Here is a 15,227-nt window from a genome sequence, read left to right as displayed (position 1 = left end):
ACACTTACTCAGAAATTACGCAGAAAAAGAAAGAAAAAACAATGAAATCTATTCCCAGACGTTTAAAAGCTCTTGTTGATACTGCATGATGTTCTACTAAATAATAACTTTGTAAAAAGTTAGATTATTTACTAATTTTTTGACATTTTTTTCAAAGTGTACAAAGACTTTTGTGAAATAAAATTTCCGGCAATTTTTGGTTTTTGATTTTTTAAAAATTATGTTTTAATGTTTTATTAAAAATTTTCATGCAGTTTTGTTAAATATAGATCATAGATCTTATAATAAAATACCTATTCCGAAATATTAATTCTAACCAATGGATAATGGTCTATTTCATTGAAAATCGTAGGTGTACGAACACTTTTGGGAGCCACTGTATGTTGCCACAAGTAGAGTTCGTTCATTTGATACTTAGAAATTTATATTTCTAATGACGAAGAAGCTACTTATTCAGTAATATTAGACGTTTTATAAGTAATATTGTTCACACAGAAATTTTTCGTATATACGGAGTTTTGATGCTTCATTTCATACGGGAATATTTCGAAAACAATTGTATTATTGACGATTTTTATCCATTGGCGTCGATTTTTTTGTTTCCAATGCCAGCGCAAAAAATGTTTTTCCTTTGCATTCGTAAACAAAGAGATTTGCACAGGGTTAGCACAAAGCAACATGGTATCCAAAATAAAATTATTTAAGCCAAGAATTTGAGGGCCACACCATTTCTCAATGGGGATGTTTTTTTCAGTCAAAAGTACTACTTTTATTCACTGAATTTGAAAGAATAAGCAAAAGAAATAACGTGGAGCCAGAAAAACTTTTGTTTTCTCGACAGTTATTTTTTATTACTATTTCAAACGTTTGATTTTGGAATTAAAGCGTGATCTTTATGACGTTACAACTTACAAGTGATGTACTTTGGCGCGCTACTTCATTGCCGTGCTAAATGTTTACGCTTTGCTGTCAAACGCCTTTCCACGCTGTGATAACTTACGCTGTGCGCTAATGGCATCAGTGAATGGCATTTTATCGCTTTTGATGCCATGTGCAGAAGCGCAAAAACTGAATTTCAATCTGCGCGCGTTAAAAAATATTAAATTTTTAAAAATTATTTAAAAAATGGTTAAAACCCATGTTTTTTAAGCTTGCTCTTTCAAAAAAAAAAAAAAAAAAAACACTTTAAAAATTTCAGAAACGACCCATTACCGGAATATTCCTTTTCATCCATATATTTTGAGATTAACAGACAAAAATCAAGATTGGAATAAATTATTACCTTTTGTTATTGTGTGTACGTATAAAAATTGTATGTTTCCAGATATGCAGTAAACAAGAGTAAAAGTAGAAATAAAAATGTTGGGAATAGTTAAATTCATACAAGGTTTCTCAAATATTTATTTATGAATATGGTCGAATTTCGACCACTGGGCGAACACTAGTAAATAAATATTCGATATCAGCTTATGTGTTGCATCTATAAATAAATACCCTTCTTGCATTAAACCTTTCATTGTCTCAATTGCTCAAAAGTATCCAAAGTTTTTTTTTTTTTTTTTGACTCTTATAGTAGATCTTAACTTTTAAGTGAGTGTTAATTGGTATTGCGAATACATTTCGGTAATAAAATTAATATGACTTGTTAAATTTCAGTTATTTTGTAAGTTTTAAAATGTAATTTTCTTGTACATTATTACAACTTTACCAAGTGGAAAAGTCATCACGTAGCGCATGCCGAGTACAAGACTCCCTAGGGCTGCCCTCAATTATGCTTCTGAGGGCAGAAGAGACCGTGGCAGACCCCAAAAAAAGTGGATGGATCAATGAGGCCGGAACAGACATATTGCCTAATTCTTGGAGCAGTTGCTGCTGCTGATGATCATTATTACAACTTAAAAATATATTTGTGAAATTCTTTGCACGCATAGAATTAATTCTTCTTCGTTATAAGCGCAACAACCTGTTGCAGGTCTTGGCTGCCTCGACAACTCGCTGCGACTCAAACGATACGCAGCAACTCGTTGCCAGTTTTTAATATTTAAAGTTTTTAAGCGATTTTCAACATCATCCATCCACCATCCTTAGGGTGGCTCAATTTTTTTTTTCGAGTTTATGTCCAGGACACCCTTTATTTTCTGTAGACTTAGTAACAGTATTATGATGTGAAAGTTTTAGCTTCTTACTCAAATTTCAAGAGGGTGCTCAAAGACCCCTTAATTTAACATTAGCCGTTGTATACTGCCGTGTGCAGGTAAACGACAGTATCTGCAGAAATGTGTTTTTGAGATATTTGAAGAAACGCGTCTTGGATTTCATACCAACAATAGGGAAATGTTGTAATTAGACGTCTTTTCGCTCTTTTTTTCAGCGGAAACCGATTAAGCGAGCTTGTTCAGTAAAGCTAACGTACAACAGATGACAAAAAAAAAAAAAAAAAAAAAAAAAGAAAAATTTGAAGTTACTGCCCTTTACCTGCACACGGCAGTATAGTATAAAAAATGCTACAAGTTTAGAAACATTTAATTTTCCCAGTTGTTTTTTTTTTTTTTTTGTAAACCATTGTTTTAATGCAATGTACATGCATATTACCAGTGTGCATTATAATATGTAGCATTGTTTTTTCAGTTTAATGTACTTTTTTAACCCCCCTCCCCATACGTATGAAGTTTGGGTGCGGCGGTTGAGCACCCTGTTTTAGTTGAAATAGAAAGATATAATAGGGAAGTTGCAACCTGTTAAATGTTCATATTTTGACTATTGGATATTGTTAATTGACCCTCAAAACTAAAAAATTCACCATCGCCGAATTTTAAAACACCGTGATTGATTTTTAATGAATTTTTAAAAATCCACGCGCAAAAGTGCGCTTATCTGAAACGTGACGATCTTACGTCACAGGGCACTCATAGGCAGCCTTCCACCGAAGATCCCTTGTTTTCTCTAAGGACATTTTGAGCGCGCTGATTTTTTTATTTTTTAGAAATTCAATAATCCTTTTGAACATGCTATGGGGGCCGGATTCGTTAAAGCACAATCTAATAATCTTCCTCAAGTAATATCAATGATGGTATTCGAATATTTCCGAGAGGATGAGAGGTTTAATGTTCCAGAAACGCGAGGAGTTAAAAGCGAGGAGGTAAGCCTTACGTTTCGTCTTCGAAGTCAACTGCACGTCCTTCGGCTTCTCCCGCGGTGGAAGAGCGTATGACGTCACTTCCTGTGCCATTTGACGTCACAATCGCTTGAACTTTAAAAAATAATTTAAAAAAACTATTTATCGTATCGCAAAATTTTTTTCACCTATGATGTTCTTACATATCTATCATATAAAAATAATATTGAAAAATCGAAAACTTCCCTATTCTTCCAGTATATTACTATCCACAAATCTAAAAATATTTAGGGGTGTCCCATTATCTAGGAGAAACTTTTTTTACACGTAATTTTGAACCACCTTAACCATCCTATTTACCTTGAAAATGCACCCAAAAATCTTTGAATGAAAAGTGTTCACCATTTGTAAATTAAAAGACTGATACGTCGAAATATAGAATTAAAAAACGCTACAAACATGTTTTAGAGCTGCCTTTAAGGCTACTACTCCTCCCATACTGTGTCCAATAAGCACTGCTTTTTCAATCCCTTTTTCATCCATAAAATGTAACAAGTCGTCTGTTAGTATGTCAAAGTTGAATAAATCCGTCCATTCAGTATCTCCATGATTTCGTTGATCAACGACATATGCCTAAAAGGGGAGAGAAAAAAAAATACTGATTTTGTTTTGACCGTTTTAAAATCTTCTGAAAGAATTCGTTTTCGAACCTTAGACATTTAGTTCGTCAATTTTAGACCCTCTTAAAACTAAAATTTTATTTTTCATGATTTGATATTCTAGTTCTGACTTTTGCAAATGTGTGAAAGTATTATAATATTGTTTATGCTCTTCCCTTGAAGAAAATAACAATAGTAGATTCAAATAAATTCAAAGCTGTTATAGTTAAATTATTTTTCAAAACATTTTACAGAAGGAAAAATCCATAGACGTTTCGTGGATCCCATATTCAGCTCATCTCCCTGTCTTAATTGGACTACCAACCATGTTTCAATGGTGAAAGTAAAATTCTAACTTTTGATTTCCTTTAAAATGCCTAACAAGATTCTACATGAATTTGGAAAATGTTTACTACATTGTTAGCTAGACATTAAAAGTAACTTCCCTTTGACGTTATTGCATAGTTACGAATCGCTAAATAAAAGGCAAAAAGGCTTAACTTAAAGGCTTCTCAAAAAGACATAACTAAAATTCCTAACTGATAGGCTTAACAAAAAGGTCCAATTAAAAGGCTTAGTTAAAAGGCTTTGATAAAATACTTAACTAAAAGACCTAACTTAGTTAAAAGTCTTAGTTAAACGGATTAACTAATAGGCCTAATTGAAAGGCACAACAAAAAGGCTTAACTTTCAGGCTTAGTTAGAAGGCTTAGCATAAAGGCTTAGCTAAAACGCTTAATTTAAAGGCTTCATTAAAAGGCCCAACAAAGGCTTAGTTAAAAGGCTTAAATTTCAAGCCTAACTAAATGCTTAGTTAAAAGGCTTCACTAAAAGGCCCAACAAAGGCTTAATTAAAAGGCTTAAATTTCAATCTTAACTAAAAGTTTTAATTAAATTACTTAACTCAAAGGCTTAGTTAAAAGGCTTAACTAGAAGGCTTAGTTAAATGGTTTAGCTAAAAGGTTTAACTAAAAGTCTGACTAAAAAGCTTAATTAAAAGGCTTAACAAAAGGCCTAACTAAAAGGCTTAGTAAAAAACTAAATGGTCTAATTAAAAGGCTTAACTTTCAGGCTTAAAATATTTAAAACTTTCAGGCTTAGCTAAAATACTTAATTAAAAGGCTTAGCTAAAAAGTTTGCTTAAAAGGCCCAACCAAAAGGCGTAACTAAAAAGGCCTAATTAAAAGGCTTAACTAAAAGGCTTAACTTTGAAGCTTAAAATCAAAAGATTTAGCTAAAAGGCTGAACTAAAAGGCGTAATTAAAAGGCTTAGTTGAAAGGCTTAACTAAAGGGCCTAACTAAAAGATTTTAATTAAAAGGCTTAGCTATAAAAGCCATGATTATCAGGCCTGAATCTCAGGCTTAACTAAAAGGCCTAACAAAAAGCCTTAATTTACAGGCTTAACTTTTAGGCCTTACTTTCAGACTTAACCACGGCCGCATTTGGAGCACTAGCGCTTTAAGGCGGTGACCATTGTTGAAATTCGAGGCAACAATGACTTTTTTCGTCGAGTTATTAAGAGCGCAAACGCTTTCAATATCGGCGAAAACGTGTTTTTTTTTCTTCACTTTTTTGCGGTGTACGTCGAGGGGCGCACCGAACTTAAATGTTTTAGAGGGCGGAAAATCCTAATTTGACGAATAGAACTCCAAACTTTGCTGATAAAGGCTGATAATTTTGCCGAACTCCAAATTTCGCCGAATGGATCTGCACATTTCGCCGAATAATGATAACTTGATCACATGGAATTCCAAATTTTGGTGAATCCAAATTTCGCCGAGTGGAACTCCAAATTCTGCAGAATGATAATAATTTTGCCGAAGACTAATGCTGCCGATTGATGGTAATTTTTTTCGAATCCAAACTTTTGATGATAATTTTGCGGAATGAAACTTCAAACTTCGCCGAATGGAACTCCAAATTCTTCAGAATGATGATAAGGTTGCGGAACCCAAATTTCCCCGAATGATGATAATTTTTCCGAATATAATTTCGAATTTTGTCGAATGATGATAATTTTGCTTAATCCAAATTCTGCCAAATGATAATAATTTTGCTGAATCCAAATTTCGCCGGTTGATGATAATTTTGCCGAATTGAATTCCAAATTTTGCCAAATCCAAATTTCCGCTGAATGATGATAATTCTTCCGAATGGCTTAAAATAAAGGATTAATTTTTTTAAATGCTTAACTTTTCTTAAATGCTTAACTTTCAGGTTTAACTTAAAGGCTTCACTTTTAAGTTAAATTTCTAGGCTTCATTAAAATGTTTTTCAGGTTGAACTTCCAGGCTTACTTAACTTAAAGCCTAACTTTCTGGCTGAATTTTCAGATTTAACTTTCAGGTTAACTTAAAGGCTTAACTTTTAAATTCAATTTTAAAGCTTAGGTTTTAGGTTTAACTAAAAGTCTCAAGTAAAAGGCTTACATTAAGGCCTAACTCCCAGGCTTAACTTTAAGGTTTAACTTTAAAGCTTAAATTTCGAGTTAATTTTCCGGCTTAACGTAAACGCTTAACTTTTAGGCTTAGTTGTCAGGCTTTACTTAAAGGCTTAACTTTCTTTCTCAACATTCAGGCTTAAGTTTCAGGCTTACTTTAAATTATTTACTGAAAGGTTTAACTAACTAGATGAATGACTTGCTGGATAGACTAGATATAGTTAGACGGTGTTGGATATGAGTTAAATAACTACCAGAATCTCTGGAGATCAGCAATCATGCGCAAAACTTCTACGTAGAGTAATAGTAAACAATATCCTAAAGAATGAGCCGGGTCCACTGAAAATCGTCATATAAGTGAAAAAGGCGGAAGGCGCATAAAAGAGGAGGTTTGTAAATGAGAGTTTACTTTCCACTGAAAGTCTTATTAGCAAATGCTTTTTGATGTGTTGATGCAGATTCCATGCAAAGAATGTTTTCTAACACGTTAAAAATGGATTGATGTTACGGATTTAGCTACCAAAGTTGCTCTCAACGCCTTTTATCAGATATATAATCACGTATCGTACCTATTAAAAACTCAGGAAACTTTTTATGGCAAATATTACTGTAAAATGGAGTGTTTACAATATACAAAAAAATTACAGTAAATTGTACTGAAAAACATAAACGATTGCAGCGACAATTGATACACCACATGACTTAGAGTGCAAAGCACATAACACCGTATTTCCCCTCACTCGATGTTTCTCGACTCGTACGGTGGGCAACAAAGCCGCCTGCCTATGCGATGATCCCGAGATCGAAACTTTCTGCTCTCATTTTGCTTTTTTTAACTCTCGTTTATCCTACCGTAAAATTTTACAGTAAAATAGGATTTTACGGTAAAAGTTGCTGGCAACATGAATGCCAGTAATTTTTATCGTAAAATTTCAGACTTAATTTTAACACTGTACTAGTCATTCAAGATACAGTACGCGTCTCACACGTCAGTAATTTTTATACGAGGATCGATCCAGAAATGAAGTTCCCATCAATTTTACAAACAGATAAAAATTTTATTCTCATAGAAATTTACATCGTTGGAAAGATGAAAATTTTCTCTATTTTTCTACATAATCGCCATCTTTTTCTACTCATTTTTGTAGACGGTGCTTTAATGTCTGTATCCCAATGTCATAGAACTCCTCCGCCTAACCGTTGAGGAAACGTTTAACCTTTTCTTTGACTTTATCGTCACTACGGAAGCGTGGTCCGGACTGTAAGGTGGGTGGGATATGACAATCCACCCTAAGGCTGTCAAAAGTTGTAGGGTTTCATGTGGGAAACAGCGTTACACCAGCTGTCAGTCGTCCTTGCCTGCGATTCTTGATACAGGGTGCCCTGAAATAGACTGACAGTTTTCAAAAATGTGTAACAGGAAAACGGTTAATGATAAAAAAGTTATTTTTGCGGAAAATTCATGTGGTGAGCCGTAAGTTTTGTCCCCTAGAGATCCAAATTTTAGTTCAAGAAATTTCCAATAGATGGCGCTGCAGATCATAATTCAAAGAAAGATAGAAAATTACATCATTGTTTTCCGAATAGTGTTTTAAATAAACACAATCACACAGCAGTATTTTCAAACTGTCTACCACCGAATGCAACCACATGTCACAATCGGAGGAAAAAACCGGCGAATTTCAATCCTTCCTTTTTGAATTAAAAGCTTACTATCTGCAGCGCCATCTACTAAAAAAAATTTTTGAACTAAAATTTGGAATTCTGGAGAAAAAAAAATTTACGGCCCACCACATGAATTTTCTGCAAGAATTGGTTTTATCATTAACCGTTTTAATGTTATAAATTTTTGAAATCAGTCAGTCTATTTCAGGACACCCTGTAGCTCGCCTGAGTTTTCCTAGTGTTGCACAATAACTGTCTAAGTTGATAGTTGGTTAAGTTAAAGAAACAGTTTTGAGTGACCAACGCTTCCGTAGTGACGATGAAGTTAAAGAAGAGGTTTAAAAGTTTTTTCAGCGGTTAGGCGGAGGAGTTCTATGATATTGGGATACAGAAATTGGAGCACCCTCTACAAAAATGTATAGAAAAAGATAGCGATTATGTAGAAAAATAGAAGAAAGTTTCATCTTTCAACGATGTAAATTTCTATTAGAATAAAATTTTTTGTCTATTTGTAAAATTGATGGGAACCTTCTTTTTGGATCTACCCTCGTATTGTCATTCATAATCCTTATTTCCCAAAAAACTAAAATTGTTATTATTTTTATAAGTTTTTAAAAATAACCAGATGTTTTTCGAGTGAATCTAGTTCATAACAAGAAGTTATAGATTCAAAGAATAAGTTTAAGAGATAAATAGAGAGTATCAAATATATCAAAAGCAAATAATTACCAAAGTATGTTTAAAAAGTCTACACCTACTTCCGATCAAATTGACGAAATCTAATGAATTTTGTTGATACATCTGCTTATTTACGAGTAAATTTTCAGCAAAATTTAATGAAGTTACAAGGCTGACCGTTAAAATAGAAAATTTGAACTTACTCTCCTTTTCGTTTTGGATGCTACTATTTGAGGAATTTTCTCCCATATTTCTTTTGTTGCAGTTAGTCCATGAAGGAAAATGATTGGTGACAGTTGGGCATCTGTTCCATTTTCTGGCTCAGCAATATAATGGGCTAGTTTTATCGGAGTGTAACTAAAATAAAGAAACCAAATTATTGATTAAGTCCTGCGTTTCCCAAAGTGCATTCCGCGGGACCTTTGGGTTCCGCAGAAGTATAAAAAGGGTTCCACTGCAAGTTAACCGTTGCATAAATTTATTCTCCACTAGTTTCAAAAAAAAAAAAAAAATAGAAATAACCAATATCGAGGATCTAAAATGTCGCTCTAATTGAAGTAAATAGGCGTCATAGTGTTTTGCATAACCATGCCAGCATAATCAAGTAAATACTATCTGACTTGAGGAAAGTTCTTAGTAAAGCTTCAGAAACTTTTTTTTTTGTCAAATCTCGTTTTTTTTGCTGTCAAGACTATTTAGCAAGATTTATGAAGACATGGGTAAGCAGTACAAATCACTACTTTTTCCACATGACGTTCTCTGGCTATCTAAAACAAAAGTTTTTAGAAGGTTGTATGAACTTCCAGATGAAATAAGGGTTTTTCAACTGGAACAAAAGGCATCAATATTTTCATCTGTTATCAATGTTTTTCATGAGGAACGGCAGTTGATAAATATTTTGCTGATATTTTTGGTGAACTGAACGAAGTGACTATTTTTACACAAAGGGAAACAGTAACCACATTTATTGTGAGAGACAAAACAACATAGTTAAAAGGAACGCTAAAATTTTGTGTTCCCTGCTTAAAGAGAACAACGTAGAATTATTTGATCTCTTAAGGATATTTCTGCCGGAAACAATCTCTATGAAGAAAACGCAGTGCAACTGCAGTCGACTCTCGATAACTCGAAGCATTACGACATGAACATTCCTTTCTCACGAATTTTTCATTCGGTTCTAAAATAATTTAGTGTTTTCAAAACAAAGTTTTCTCTATATCTCGAACGTACTCCTTTTATGTCGAAGCTTTACGAGAATTTGGTTTCCATTTTATGCATAAAAATGCAGTCAAAAAAAAAAAAAAAGTTTTTTTTTTTCTCCTTTAACACATTGCTTTGTTTATCAGCTTATGATGATGGGGATAACTCATTTACAATAGTGTTCCTTTCTGTGTAGTGTTGCGCGATTACGTGAGAAGCAGCTGATTGGGCTACTTTTTGCGGTTGCCAACAATTTAATTTTTTATTACTAATAATCTTTGTGAGACTTAAAATTTTGCCAAAAACTGAAAAAAGTAGCCTTTATTTTTTGGATGACTCATATAATCTGCTTTTAAGATGAAAAGACGTTTTGGAAGCAATATGAACTGAAATCAAGAGATAAGAAATTGGGCCTTCGATATATAAAAACTTAATACTTAATGACGGTTTAAGATGCACTAAGACAATGTAAGCAGTCAAAAATAACTTCCTTTTTCGAAGTATCTTAATAAAATTTATTATCTGTAAAGATACTTTTGTGTGGTACTAACAATTTATTTTATCCAAACTATAGTTGTTGAACACATGAAAAGAAAAAAAAAATTATATTCTTGAGAAGGTTGATGGGAAAGGAACTTCCAATTACTCGAAAGTTTCAACAAGTCTTTTAGAACTTCGAGTACTCCTGAATTGATTTTGTTTTGTGATATTATAAAAACAATTACTGTTCATTTGAGAAACCTATGACCCATTCCGAGTATGAATCAAATTGCACTTCAGAATTCATCTGCTTTAAACAAATTTTCTGATTCAGATTCACTCAATAAATTTTTGTTTCATGTTGAAAATGAATACCGCTATTGGGTAACAAAACTGTAGCTCAAAACTTCTTCGGCTCGTAACAACTTATCAATGCAAAACAAGCTTTCCAGTCTATGCGTACCCGAAAATCAAATTTAGTTCTTGGACGCTGCTCCTACTGTACGTACTCAACATTCCGACAGAAAGCAAATATGTAATAGCTATTATCGCTTTTACAATGAATTAATTTCATTCTTCATATTAATGTACTTTGTTGCAGGGACAGTGCAACAATTTCTTAAGAAAGTTATGTTTTCATAAACAGGTCTTATTTCAAATTGAAGGTAGTACTTTTTATTCACGCTGCCTCAAAATGTTTTAAATGGTTACTTTCGATACATAGTAAAATAGTACGCTGCGGATACGAGCCGAGCTCAGTAAAGCACTGAGTTCATGGCTAAAGGGTCACGGATTCTATTCTGATAACGGTCGAAGATCCACCATGCGCGCTAATTTGACAAGTGCACCTTCAATTAGTTGTGGTCGAAATCTTCCAAGGTTCCATTTCCAAATAAATACCTCTGTGGAAAGTGGGCTGGAGTTGCTTAGTCCCTTGTTAGGATTTAAAAAAAAGCTGTCTTTAGGGGTCCCTTAAAAACTGATGAAACTACCTCTGTGAAAGGTACGGAGGACCAGTGGCAGATTCATAGGTTTGTGGGGTGGGGGTATTTTGGCATGCATATTTGGGGCCCCTATATGTCTACCACAAAACTGTATAAAAATTTATCATGAACATTTTTGTATTCCCTTCAGAGCCCTTATGATCATGGGAAACGTTTGCAATATTAGTCATGCTTGATGACAAAAGCATTCAAAGTCCTTCTCTTGAGCAATAGGAAATGTTTCATTTAAAGTCCCTAATATTTTAGTTTTTATTTGAATTTTTGTATTATTTTTCGAGATATAGAAGTAATAAATGCTTGACGAGAAAATCATTCTGTTGTGCCACCCCTTTGAAATTGATTGGTGGCAAAAATTTATCTGCACCACCTCTACCATTCAGGTACATATGTGTACCAACTTTTATGCGAATCCTTGCGTTATTGTTTGACAGACAGCAGTCATGCTAAAGGTGGAATTCGTTTGATTGGGTCAACCTCTGAAGAGATTGGTGCCAAAATTAATCAACACCAGCTCTCATGAAGATGCACATGTATACCAAGTTTCATTCAATTCCATGTGCTACGTTTTGAGTTAGATCGCCCTCAAGAAATCGGTCAAATACATGCGAAACACAAACAGATAATTTCCGAAAATGGTTAGAGTCATAAACACAAATGGGGCTCCTTTAAGTAAAAGCCTATTACTAAGGGTTCCGTAACCTAAAAAGTCTGGGAGCCGCCGATTTAGTCAATTTGGAAGATATGAGCTGAATGTATGAATCAATTAAATGAATACTGCTTATAATGTTGTACTCGTTGCTTGTTAAATTTATTTGAAATTTCATTTGCTCACTAATAACTGTCTGTTAGAAAGAGAAAGCAGTACTTGTGTTTGCTTGTATGTGGGAGCTAGTTTATCTTAAGCAATACTCACGAAAGTTTGAAAAATGTAGTGATACAAAAGCTTTCTCGATCAACTTTTACTTTGCTTAATTACAGCAATACAGTCGAATCCCGACTTACGCGAGGGATGCGTTCCAAGACTTCTCGCATAAGTCGAAATTTCGACAAAGTGTTGTGTATGTGATCTTTTTTTATTAACATACCCAAACATTTTAGACATATAAACACCTTTTGAACTGCTTTTGACCATTTTCAGCAATATATTACCGTTTCTTACATAAAGAGCAGAATTTTTACCGTATTTTTAAAAAAGTTGCATTATTCAACATAAAATACTGTTATAATGTACAAAATGAATGATCAATGGGATAGAGAGATATAAAAATAACACAGCACGGTACGTACAGTATTTAGTAAAAAAAAGCTGTGCACTGTAAGAGTACTATAGAGTAGATACAATAAGTTACCTTTATAACTTAAAAATTGAGGATGATGATTTACGCTGGGCAATCTGATCGTCATTCTAATATATTTTTAAATACAGTAGCTTTACGTTTACTTTCATGGTATCCACATGGTATTCACATTTACATCTATGGTAACACCCCTCTGGGACCCCCGGACTTATACGGATTACCTTCTCTTGACTTTTAATTATACCTGTGAAAGATTCACCTATACCTAATTGTCGGGCTATCTTCGACCCACTTTTTAGTTGTTCAAGCGTATCAAAAATCTTTGCATTTTCTTAAATTGTAACAAACTTTCACTTTTTGTTACCATCTTCAAACTTTAGACGAAACAGCGTGCCTAGGTGCCACAATATTTCATCACCTTTCATATTTAGAATAAATAAATGAAAAATGAGGAGTGGTGATGCGTACACACTAACAATGCTATGTTTATAGTGCTGTATGTGGGAACTTGCGCCATCAGTGATGCTGAAAGGATGAAAGTACATTCACGAATTAATGTTTTGTAGTCAATAACAAAGCCGAAACTTACCATCACGATTCCTTTCCAAATATTTTCGTGTTGAGAGCGAGAAATTCGCTTTAGCTCTAAAATTCTTTCTCTTGAAGAATTCGCGTTATAACCATTTCGCATAAGTCGGATCGCGTTGTAGCGGGAGTCGACTGTACCTTTCTCTCATATCAATCCAACTTGACGAAACGAGAAAATAAATTTTAAAATAAACGTTCTTTTTCAAACAATTTCCTGTTATTATGTTTGAAAATCATTTAAGAAAAAACTAATTCAACTCAGATCTTAAAACGTTGTAATTCCAAAATTTTCGAGTAAAACTACACAATTTTAGATCTGCTGTGTAAATGATAAAACACTACGTTTGCTGATTGTTTTATTTATTAAATTTATAGTTTGTTTAAGTTTTTTTTTTTCATGAGAGAACTTTCATTATACCATTATCGTTTTTATCACTATGCCGTCAGAGAAATTGTTTAAGTTTTAAAAATATGATGAAAATGATTTTACAAATGAAAAATGTATGCTCATTGGCATTAAAAAGTTCGTATCAAGTAATGAAGTTTGCTCAATCCAGATCACAAATTATTTGGCAGTTATAAGAAGTGTAATGTGACTTTCTTCGCGAAGAGAGGTTAAAAGATTATACTCATTTATGAAAAATGCGTTTCAAATTTCTACTAAACATTTTTCAATTTAAGAAGAGTAACATGCACGAGCGATGCATGCGCCAGCGTTTATTTTCCTATATCAATGGCGAACATCTATTTAAAGTTCATTTATTAATCTATATTTTGTTTATTATTCTTTTTGTACTAAATGCAGCAAACTTTACTCTTTGTAACAGATTTCATTTCTATCTTAATTATGCATTTAATTTTAAATTAGTCGCTGAAAATGGATACTCTTAGTCTCAATATTTTTTCGACAGTGATCCAGTTTTAATGTCAAAAGGTATGATTGAAACTGTATGACAATTTGTGAAAAACTTAAAATTAAGTAACTGTAAAAATGTTATTGATGTTGTGATGTCTATTAAATGTGAATATTTTGTTGTGTCAAAGAGTAAAACTATCCATTAAATTAAACAAATGAAGAAAAGGTAAAGATATATCAAATAGGAGCTAGAGTTAATGGATGAAAATTCATTATAATAGCGTATTTTTTATGAAAAAATTAACGAATCTTAAAAATTTTACAAAATTCAACTTACCTTGCCATGACCCTTTCCCTTTGAAGACTGCTAACAAATCATAAAAAGTATCAAAGAAAAGCGAACACCAGTAAAAAAAAAAAAAAACCCTTGGTTAAAGTTTGCTTTATCTGATAAAATTGTGAGGCAGATAAATAGCTGTTATCACACTTACATGTCAATGTGATTGTCGTTGCTGGCTTATCTCAGCTCTTACGATATGCTTCATAAAATGAAAATATTTAAGATAGTTACGTTTAAGTTGCTCAATATGTAAGAATTATATCCTGTGCATTTTATGTCATGTTGTCTTCAATAATTTTTGTACCCGGGATTACGAAGTTTTGTTTGAGTAACAAAAATTGGCGTCCGTGTCATTGGAGCTTTGTACTTCCAGATTTGAATATGATAGCGAATATGTTTGATAACGAAAACAAAAATGTCGTTGTCTCCTAGAAATGCGACAAAATTGAAATATTATGGAAAGAAAAAGAACGAATTTACGAAGGTTATATACCACGGTTTGCAATAAATTTGGAAGAAAACAGGAGAGAAAGAAGTCGTGGAGGTAAGGAACGTAATTTTTAATAAGTTGGCGGATTCAGCCGAGCGTTTTATTTAGAGCTTTTGCTCAAACATTGGAAATTTATGAGCAAAGCAATAAGGAATATGATAAAATGGAAACGTATAGGGATCGCTTTATGGAACTTAAAATAGAATACGAGCATTGTTTACGTCGAAGTACATTTGACGCTTCTTTGCCAACTGATGCAGCTATAATTGGAAAGTTGAAGCTTCCAAAGTTGTATTGAACTAATATAACCTAATGCCAAGGACTTGGGTTGCCTTTTGGGCGCGATACAGTCGTATTCATGAAGATAGTAGTACATTAGAAGAGGATAAATTTTTCTTTTCCTGTATGATTT

The 15,227-nt window shown here is 33.2% G+C and overlaps 1 protein-coding gene across 1 annotated transcript in view; it reads right to left on the bottom strand.

Annotated features, from left to right (window-relative positions):
- Positions 1-14,381, bottom strand: part of LOC129223117 (protein ABHD11-like) — a 33,934-nt gene extending 19,553 nt beyond the window's left edge. The window contains exons 1-3 of the mRNA XM_054857686.1: positions 14,323-14,381; positions 8,763-8,916; positions 3,575-3,748 (exon numbers count right to left, since the gene is read on the bottom strand). Coding sequence (XP_054713661.1) covers positions 3,575-3,748; positions 8,763-8,916; positions 14,323-14,330 — 336 coding nt within the window. The 5' untranslated portion in view covers positions 14,331-14,381. The remainder of the gene's footprint in view (positions 1-3,574; positions 3,749-8,762; positions 8,917-14,322) is intronic.
- Positions 14,382-15,227: the final 846 nt, after the last annotated feature.

This window comes from Uloborus diversus, chromosome 1, assembly GCF_026930045.1.
Source record: "Uloborus diversus isolate 005 chromosome 1, Udiv.v.3.1, whole genome shotgun sequence".
In the NCBI taxonomy this organism is placed as follows: Eukaryota; Metazoa; Arthropoda; class Arachnida; order Araneae; family Uloboridae; genus Uloborus; species Uloborus diversus.
Note: the sequence above shows the minus strand (reverse complement) of the source record. Positions and strands in the feature narration are given on the sequence as shown.